Genomic DNA, 11018 nt, shown 5'->3' on the forward strand with positions numbered 1-11018 from the left:
CTGTGAGTTCGAGACCAGCCTGGTCTACAGAGCTAGTTCCAGGACAGGCTCCAAAGCCACAGAGAAACCCTGTCTCGAAAAACCAAAAAAAAAAAAAAATAGACCATATGCCTAAAGAATATATTGTATTAAAGAACATTTTATTATATGCCTTTCCAGAAAATAGACATTTCTTCATCCTTCCATCAAGTTGCAACTAAACAGACTACTCATTATATCACATACATTAGTTAATTCTATAAACTATAACTCAACACAATATTAAACACTTTGAATATTAACACCAGTGTCTTCTAAATTCTTTGCTTCTCTTCCCAATTCCTGGAAACTTCCTCATAATGTTTAACATACACTAGATATTCTTATAGTGTATCTCATATTTTACATAAATATATCATACATTGATGACCAACAGCAATTTCTACTTGAATCATGTTATTTTAGGGCCAGAGCTGTGTGTTCATAGAGATAGAAATATGCTAGTGTCTTACATAAAATATCTGATAAGAGCATGAACTGCAAATCTTCCTGATTTTATTACTTAGGACCTGTAAAACTGCAGACAAACTTTTCATTTTTCTTGTTTTCCTCATGCCCAAACTTGGTTTAATTGTGATATTTAATTCATTAAAATGAGAAGAATACATATTCAAAACGCTTAGCATAATGCCTATTATAATACATTATTACTTATGATTTTATCTAGTATCTATTATTAGATGTGTTGCTTAATATAGAAAATTGTACCTGGTGTTAGAAAATGGAAGCTGTAATTAGTGCCAGTAATTTATGGACCATTTAGAATCAGACTCAAAATCCATATTTGAGAGATACAAATAAACGGATATAACTATTTCCATTGATTGAAGGACTCACTATTTCTGAATTCTGTATACCACTCAAAGTAATACATAGATTTACATAATCCCTGCTAAAGTCCCAGTGGCATTCTTCACCCAAATATAAAAATTATCTCCAAATTGATAGAGAAACATGCAAAAATCCATATAGCCTCAACAGTTCTGACAAGAAAAACAGGGGGATGCATATGTGGTTGACTTGTATACAAGACACAGTCCATAATTGTCTTAACATAAATATTTATGTTATGCCTTTGAAAGTTTGTATGTTTTCAGAGAAAATGGCTCAGACACCAATGAAAATGGGTGGCCCAGGTGATCCAGCCTTCCAGAGTGCCTCTGTTGCATTTACCTCGGAGTTCTGCATTTAGAAAAACTTCAAGGCTAATATTTATGATGATAGAACCTCACAGACTATTCTTGTCAGAACTTCAGATAAGGCTTTCATTTTCCCATGACACAGAGACAGAACAACAAATATTATATCTAATTTTCTAAGGACTTAATTATTATCTAAATTTTCTCAGAGTCCCTTTATAATATGAGGGCCTGTTCGTTGGTGTTTCTGTCCTGCCCAGTTCCCACAGCTGGTTAGCCCCAAAGAAAATCACACAGAGGTCTCCATAAGATTATACATTGATTGGACCATTAGCTCAGGCTTCTTATTAACTCTTGTAACTTATATTAACCCATTATTCTTATCTATGTCAGCCACATGTCTCGGTACCTTTTTCAGCAAGGTAGGTCACATCTTCCTTCTTCTGCGGTCTGGGCAGGTATGTGTAAGAGGTGGCAGAAACATTGTAAGAGCTAGAGGATCAGGAAGATTGCTGTGAGACTGTTTCTCCTAGTGATTTCAGAAACAACACCTATAAAGTCTCACTAGCATGACTGGCTATAAATGAACTGGAAAAGAATGACACTAATCAACACACTAACTTGAATGGATGAAGGCTGATGAAGTCTCAATCATACACAAAGAACTATACGCAATTAGAGAGTGCTGAGAATGGGAGAAAGAATCTTCCCCAGGGAAGAGCATATAAATGGCCAGTCCTGAAAACATACATATGTGTTTTTCAGACCAAGCCAGTTATATTTGGGAATATATATGTACATATGTTATGATTAAAATGTTTAATATTTAGTTTGATAATTTCATACATGAATATTGTATTTCCATCCCACTTCTTCCTCTCCAGCTCCTCACACATACTACCCCAATACTTCTCAAATTCATGACTATATATATATATATATAGTCTATATATATATATATATATATATAGAGAGAGAGAGAGAGAGAGAGAGAGATTTATACATACATACATACACATACACAAAAGTCAGATTGAGTCCACATAGTGTTGCCCATATGAATAGATTTCTTTAGGGCTAACTACTTGACAATGTGTAGATCAGAGAATTGCTCCTGAAGAAGATTGGTTATCCCTCTTTGAACAGACTGTGTCTCCAGATCTTATTTAGAGGTGGGGACTTCTGAGATTCCCCCAACACATGTTGGGATGTGAACTGAAAACTAATTAAGTTTTTTATCTCTATCTGTAACCTGCATGTTTGTCTTTTGTATAACTGTTAGACTGCATTTTGGTTAGGTAGTATCATATAACTAACTGCATTCTGGTAACTTCAATATAGATAGAAATCTGTTTAGTTTTCAGATCTTTCCTGTAAAATGTCTCCTTTGGTTCCTCCTTCTATTCCCATTTAAGCACCTTATTCTTATATTCAGAAGATAGGAACTCCTAGAGGCAGAATAACATTTAGTCTAAGGGTCTTCATATGAGAAGTTGCCTATCACTTAGTGGGACTATATTGCAACTAAGAAATTAACTTTTTTTTTACCATATTAAGTCTCAAATAAGTTGAGGTTGTTTTTGGAAAGCAATTAACCTTTAAGAGTGCTATAATTATTTAATTTGTGTCATCAGTGCTTAGTCAGTAAAAACAGAGGGGAAATCAGCTGAAAAGCAAGTATAAAGTGTATTTTTAAAGCTAGGGCTTTCTCTCCAGTTTTTTTTGTTTGTTTGTTTTTTGTTTTTCAAGACAGGTTTTCTCTGGGTATCTTTGGTGCCTGGTGTCTGCTCTGAAACTAGCTCTTGTAGACCAGACTGGCTTGGAACTCACCGAGATCTGCCTGCCTCTGCCTCTGCCTCTGCTTCTGCCTCCTGAGTGCTTGGATTAAAGGGGTGTGCCACCACCATCTGGCATTCTCTCTAGTTTTGTACAAACTGGCAAACCCAAATGACTAGGATAAAGTCAGTGAGGCTTCAGCTTTGTGACACAGTCACTCTTAGCCTTGTACTAGAGCTGGGCTGCCCCCAAGAATGAAGTCTCCATGAACTTAGTTCCCTGTATTTTTCATTTCATTCATGCATGCTGGGACCTTGATGGTAATGTCACCCTCTTCTCTGCCTTATTTGATAGTAATACTAAACTAGGCAATTTGGGGGTGGGGAGAATGTGTGTGTCTGTGTATGTGTGTGCATGTGATGTGTGCTTTTATGCTCATGTGCTTGTGTGTATACATGCAAATACACAGAGAGACCAGAGAGGTTAGCATTGTCTTCCTCAATTGATCTTTACCTTATTTTAGTGTATGAGGTCTTTCGCCATACCTACAGCCACTCATTTATCTAGGTCTGACTGACCAGAAAACCCCAGCAATCCTCCTGTCTCCATCTCCCAGGGGTGGGATGAGAGGTGACCTCTGAGGTGGATGGGTGCTGGGGAATCTGAACTCGGGTCCTCATCTTTTTGCAGCAAACGCTTTACCAACTGAACAATCTCCTTAGCCTCAGATGACTTCTGCTAATTTGTTTAGCTACTAACTTTACGTTGCCAGAAGCAAGTTGATTGACTTCCTCGAGCCTCAATTTCCTTTTCTAAAGAGAAGCATATCTGTGTCTTCAACCTCAGTGAGCAGTGGTTCTTAATATTAAGATATTCAGTTTATTCTCAGAACTGCTGAGGTGGATGAGTGCTTCTGTTACTTATACCTTCCACATCCCTTGAGCACAAAACCACCTCCCTTCTGCTTTCTTGGCTATCTAGAGGCATCTATGTGAGAGATATGTGTCTATGGGTTTCTACATCTGAGCTGGTTTTACGCCTGGCACTCACTTTATCTGCAGAGAAACAGAGGCCACCTGTGTTCTCTTTGCCAATTGGTTTCTCTGGCTAAGCTAGCTGACCAGCCCTAACCCTGCCACAAAGACAATTTTCTCTGCCATGATTTTCTAGGGGGAATTAATTTACCCTTTGCTTTGGCTCGCTGGAAGGCTCTATCACAGCGACATCTGTTTAATGGCCATGTTTGTCCAAAAAGAGACTTGAGAGTCATAATTTTGGGGCCTGGTGATAGGACAGGCATAGGAAACTGAAGAAAGCCAGTATTCTCCATATACAATGTGACAGTAACACACAGAATACACATGTGCTCTGTACCTCTTGCAAAATTACACCCTTTGGAATTTCAGTAGAGGTAAATTCTAGGCTGATTGCTTTAAATCCCCCAGTTCTACGGGGTTGGGTTTCTATGAACACTATTTTGAATAAAAGAAGTTTGATGTTAGGAAACGAAAGTAAATACTGAGTATGGAAGAGGGGGAGAGGGAGGGAGGGAGGGAGGGAGGAAGGGAGAGAGAGAGAGAGAAAGATTTTTTCTAAATCACAGGAGATGAAAAGGAAAAGGGACAAAAATCAGCTTTACAAACACTCAGAAAAAGAAAAACAACTAACATTATAAGTAAAAATCCACTTTTCGACTGTCATGTACTGGTGGGTAAATAGGAAGCTAACAATCCAGGAGTCAAGGATGTGTGTCTGGATGGCAGAGCTTGTGATTCAAACAACTTAGACGACTGGCATGTAAGCGCAGTAGCCAAGTCTGCTGAGACAGGCATTGCCGCGAACCCTGTAAGTTGTGAGCCCTGGCTGAGACTGGGAGAGGCGTCCTCTCAGTTGTGAGCCCTGGCTGAGACTGGGAGAGGCGTCCTCTCAGTTGCCCCAACTCTGTTTTAGGAGTACTTCCAGACAATAGAAAGGCAACTTTTTTCCCTTTATGTTTGTTATGGGTATTAAATCAAACGAAGAAATAAGAAATATAGCTATTCACTTTGGATGTGGCCTCATTTTGTATATTGCGGTAGTTTGGAATTCCAGTCTGCTATATTTCACTAAATAATCCTATTTGAGGTCATTTTGCAATTTCAATTTCATGTCTCCCAATATATTCTTGATTTTACCCCTCTAGACTGTTTTTTTTATTTTAAATTCTATGTTATTACCCTTTCTAATTTTACTAAACAACTGGTTTCACTGTAATATTTTGTATATGTCTATAATATATTTTGATCACCCTCAATCTTTGATTACATATGGTATCCCCCACACCATTACCTTTCCTCTACCTCCAAGACTTCGTAATACTTCCACGTATTATCTCTATCATATTCAATCTTATCGACAGCCCTCTCTTGCCAATAGCTCCTAAGCTAGAAATGGGACTCTGTGAGGCCTTCCTTCTATCTATGCTGGAATTTGGACCAGCTTAAACCTGAGATGCTCTTGTGCATGGAGTCACAGTCATTTGGTTTCTTGTGTGCAACAGCCCTGCCACATTCAGAGAACAACTGGTTCACAGTTGTTGTTGGCAATTGATGTCTGCCAGGAAGAAGAGTGTCAGTTTCTTCATATATGGTCCCTGATAGGCTATGCATGTTCCTTTACATACGTGAACACAACAGCAGCACTAAATTTAGAAAGAAATCATAAAGTTGGGAGGAAAAAGTGGGGTCTGGGGTATGGAAGGAATTGGAGGGAAAAAAACTTGGGATGGATTTGATCAAAACACATTATATTCATGCATGAAATTCATCTCAATAAAATGCTCTAAGTGAGATAAAAACAACCAAAAGATGCAATGTAGCTATGAATAACTACAGTTTCTTTAAAGTTTTTGTTTCAGGGCCCTAGATTTTAGCTCTGTCACCAGGAGAAAGAAGAAATAATGAAAAGAAACAGAGATCTATTAGCAGGTAGGGTAGGAGGTTGTGTTCATTTGTCACAACCCACCACAGTGTATCTTTGTCTCCCAATGAGTCAGATTCCTCTAATCATTGATAGCAAATCCACATGTAGAAAGCCAGCAATCGGATATCTGGTGGCACCACGCAGCTATCCACATTTCCTGGACCTGCTCTAGATGATGCTAGTGGGAATTAGGAAGTACATGTCAGTAAATCAGAGCAATCCCTCACCCACCGATGTTCCTCTTTCTGTTCCCATGGTTACAGCTGCCTAGTTAATGCCAATTCTTCAAGGCACAAAGATCCTCCCAGGAACATGAAACCTAAGTAGGTCCCATACTACTATTGTTCAGTTGATTGTGTAGGACAAGTAAGCTTGATATAGAATCATTGGGGCCCAGCATTGGAAGTTAAATCACTACCCCTAAACTTGTCAAGTTCTGTATCCCTTGATCTGTATTCCTCATCTTTCTCCTTTTTTTTTCTTTTCACATGTACTGCTACAAAAAGTTGGATTATTTGTACTCATTCTATACAATCATGATTGACTCACAATCACATTTGAACGTATATAAACCAAATAAGACAAATAACTATGAAACTATCACCTAGTAAGGAAAATTACATTACCAAAACTTAAATCTACCCAGCTACTTATGCTCTGTGATATCTCCTCGCCCTCTTTCTGTTACCAGAAGAGTAACAACTGTCTGATATTATGTATTTGTTGTTGCTATGATTTACTTATTTCTCTCTCTCTCTCTCTCTCTCTCTCTCTCTCTCTCTCTCTCTCTCTGTACACTAACACTTTGGCACATTATCAAAACCTCAGTGGCTGCAGCTTTCCGGAGAGCAGGCCCTGCACCTTGCCTGGGCATCACAGTAGTACTGACCCTGCTGGCAGGAGCACAGGTGAGCCTGCCCTGAGTGTCTGAGAGTGGGAGAGTTGGCCCCCACCCCTTGTAAGCCATGTGGTGGTGAGGGCAAGGGAAAAACACATTCCTCCCATGCCCCTTGCCACCGGTGCTGGGCAAGAGAAATGATCCTGCCCCTCACCAGCTGCAGAACATGGAAGAGCAGGCCTTGCAGCTCCCCTGTTCAGCACAGTAGAGCTGGCCTTGGTGGTATAGGTGTAGGCAAGCCAGTCCCAAGGGTGTGGGAGCAGGGGAACCAACCCTGCTCTTGCTGCTTGCTACTTAGGTGCAGCTAGCCTGGATTGTTTTGGAAAGCTCATCTTGGTGTTGAGAATGAGGCAAAGCTGACCTGATGACCAACTCTACAACCGCTCAGGCCCAGAACAATACCTATGAGTTGACCCGCCCCAACCTTCACCCCATCTGTGATCTGCTGGAGCTCATAACACAGGTCAAAAACGGGATATCCAAGAGGAGTCCCAGTGAGGTCCAGCCTCAATAGTGTAGCAGAAACCAGAGACCTTAAACCAGACCAACGACTTTTTTTTTTTGCAATGGACACTTGCAAGTAAAGATGTATTAACCATAGGGTATATTATATGATTCACTATGTCAAACTACAGCTCCCACAATGATATTTTTCATTTCTTTTAAATTTTTCTTTAATGTTGGGAGGGGTAGGTTGCAAGGTCAGAGGATAGAGGCAAAGGGATGGAGAAATGAATGCAACTGAGATTCATGATGTGAAATCCACAAAGAATCAATAAAAAAGTTAAATAAAAAAATTCTTAATGCCTCTGACCTTACCTATGCCTTCTATTAAATAACAGCAATGATCCTAGCCCCAGAGCATTTTTTCAGGCTCATGTGCTTGGCTGTATACATAGGGTCTAAAGAAACAATTTGAATATGAAAGTAGTTTTAGCAGCAGAGGCAGCAGCAGCAGCAGTGGTGTTAATGCTGTTGTGCTCCCTCGGCCCTCTTTTTCTTTCTTTCTGAAATCATGATCATCTCCTATAGGACACTATATTTAGTCAGTTGGCTTTTGCCAATTCTTAATTTTCACTACATTCCCACAACACCTATCCATATCTGCATTCTAGCCTGTTTTGTGCTAAAAATAGGTTTGTTTGCCTTTAAAGTAGTGGTTCTTAATATTATGAACACAGCTGGGAACCTTAAAAGTTCCAATCTAAGCTTTTTGCTATTGCAATTAAATGAAACCTTTAATAGTAAGATGTGGGCCTCAGCATTTTTAGGTTCTCCTGGTGACTTTAATGTACAGCCCATGTTAGACCTTAGTGCAGACGTCGGGAAACTGTGACTGAAAAGGTAAAATTCAATTCTTTGTTTTTATTAATAAAGTGTTCTTGGTCAAATTGACTTAATTTATATTTATTTATGGTTAATTTTATATTATAATACCAGAGTTAACTAGACAGTGGCAGAAAAAGTGGAGTCATTTGTCTTTGTACGTGCCGCACACAAACTAATTGTATCACTGGAACTCAACATCATTTGCTATCTGAATAATTGTAGACAGAAATGTATTGGCCCCTATCTCAGACAATAACCTAGGTACACGATTATGTCATATACATCTCTCAATTCGCTGCACTCGCCATGTATCATATTTTATTTACAGTTGTGAAGAAATTGCTCAAAGAATAGTCAGAAATAAAAATGAAAATGTTTGAAGTTTGTTTCTTTCAGTTCCTCTGCCATTAAATATTTTTTTTATAGAATCTTGGTCTCCTAACTTGTTAGGAGAGGATGAATAGAGAACACTGGAAATATGAAGACAGGGATGCTAGCTAGCTTTGTTCCCTGTGTTGACTGTCAGAACCCTGTGCCAGCTTTCTTACCACAGCCATCTGGAACGCTGCAGTTTTAGGATCTTTAATTGGCTTTCCTAGTATTCGAGTCCATTTAGTTTGAAAAATGAACTGGGTGATTTTTGGAGATCTCTTACATATTTTACATTCATGTTGTATCCTGCCTACCCGTACTTAGCTGTTTCATGATTCAATTACTTCTGTCAGAATAAAAACTACCTGAGAGAAATATTTCAGATGGAAGATTGATTGATTCAGCTCAAGGTTTCAGTGGTTATTGGTGATCAACTCACTTCATTTTTTGGAGATGCTTTAAGGCAGAAGATTTTTAGCAGAGTGTAGTCAAGCAAAGCTATCCAGCACAAGAAAGCTGGAAATGGCAGGGAGAAAGAAGGGGATAGAGCGTGTATAGTAGGAAGACACACACACACACACACATGTAGAAAAATGAAGCAACATATTTTCTCTTAATTTTCATTACTTGTCAATAAGTTAATCAAATTGTGAATCTGCCAATTAATGTATTCACTGCTAGGGCCAGAGTCCTTGTGACTCAATTATTTCCTAAAATTCCCACCTCTGAACACCACTGAATTGGAAACAAAGCCTTTATTTAACAAATGTGCCTTTTGGGGGATACTTTATACCAAATTTATAGTACAGTGGTTTAAAGCTAAAATTTATTTTACTTTTTAAATTTTCAAAACAATAGTTTTCATACGTTCTGACCACACTTTCCCTTCTTCTTCTTCTTCTTCTAGATCATCCCTCCCCCCATCTATCCAACCCAATGCTTCCTTTTTATACTCTAGAAAACAGGCCAAAACACTAACAAAGAAAAGTAATGAGAAATGCGCATGCGCACACACACACACACACACACACACACACACACACACCATAAAAACAAAAATCAGAACCCATAATATATAATAAAATTACCAATAAGGTAAAAAAAAATACCCAAACATTGCAATAAGGGACAAAAATTCTTCAAAAATATCACTTAGTTTGTTTTATGTTGATCATCTCTGGTTGGACCTGGGGGCCTACACTTAAGTATTACAGCTCAAATTTTTGAGTCAAGGACATCTTGTGTGAATTTTAGCCGTGAAACCATAATATTTACCCTTTGATTCTGAAACTGCCAAATGGTCACAGTAGTACATAGCATATAAGGTCTTTAAGCAGATTAAATGAGACAATTCCTGAAAAAGACTAAGCAACAGTGCTGGGAAAATAGTAAACACTGAGTTAAAGGGAACTATTGTTATTCTCATCATTATCATCAGATAACTTGTATTCCCAGTCATATTATAAAGCCTTTACAAAGCAGTGGTTATCTCTTACCCATTTTTCATCTACTCTTTGCCTGCCCTATACAAAGCAACTCTCAAGACATTAATTGCTTGAATTGCATCACCTTAAATGGAGCTGATGATATTGATGTCAAGCTCCACCTTACCTTACACTCTCCATTGCCCATATCCCACAGCATCTGACTGTTAATCAAGGCCATATAAGAAAAATAGACACGGGAGCGCCAGCGCCGCCGCCACCGCTGAGGGGTGCTGTGCATCGGCAGAGCAGGCGACCATGCGGAGCCTCCGCAGCCTGCGCTTGGCGGCTGGACATTGCTTTAGGTTATATGAAAGAAATGCTTCTTCTTCTCTAAGGTCTACCAGAAACACTGACTTGAAGAGGATCAATGGATTTTGCACCAAGCCACAAGAAAGTTCCAAAGCTCCAACCCAATCTTACAGACACAGAGTGCCCCTGCACAAACCCACGAACTTCGAGAGGAAGATACTGTTGTGGTCAGGACGCTTCAAGAAGGAGGAAGAAATCCCGGAGACAATCTCATTTGAGATGCTTGATGCTGCAAAGAACAGGCTCCGGGTGAAGGTCAGCTATTTAATGATTGCCCTGACAGTGGCAGGATGCATCTATATGGTTATTGAGGGTAAGAAGGCGGTGAAAAGACATGAGTCTTTAACAAGCTTGAACCTGGAAAGGAAAGCCCGCCTGAAAGAGGAGGAAGCTATGAAGGCCAAAACAGATTAGAAGGATTTGTGCTGGATTTGGAAAACCTGGGAGTGAGGTTGTAGTAACAAGCGTGCACTGGAAAGAATGTGGTACGACACACGCTTTGCACGGATTTATTCCACTTCTCCACTTCTGCTGTAGAGGAACAAATACATTTTCTTAAAGAATGAAAAAAAAGAAAAGGAAAATAGACACTGACATACGTAACTTGTGTACCAGACTTGGGGATATCTAAAATTAATTCATGTACCTTGTGGAAATAATCAGTAACTATCAAAATCTTCACCTGTATGGATACATAATGCATCTGTT

The 11018-nt window shown here is 39.2% G+C and overlaps 1 protein-coding gene across 1 annotated transcript; it reads left to right on the top strand.

Annotated features, from left to right (window-relative positions):
• Positions 1 to 10256: 10256 nt before the first annotated feature.
• Positions 10257 to 10770, top strand: LOC121441153 (protein FAM162A-like). The gene has a single exon (XM_041642284.1). It carries the CDS (start codon positions 10257 to 10259, stop codon positions 10722 to 10724), a length of 468 nt encoding a protein of 155 aa, XP_041498218.1. The 3' UTR covers positions 10725 to 10770.
• The last annotated feature ends 248 nt before the right edge of the window (positions 10771 to 11018 follow it).

This window comes from Microtus oregoni, unplaced genomic scaffold (assembly GCF_018167655.1).
Source record: "Microtus oregoni isolate MIOR12 unplaced genomic scaffold, Mior012 000073F_ref0000255, whole genome shotgun sequence".
NCBI lineage: Eukaryota > Metazoa > Chordata > Mammalia > Rodentia > Cricetidae > Microtus > Microtus oregoni.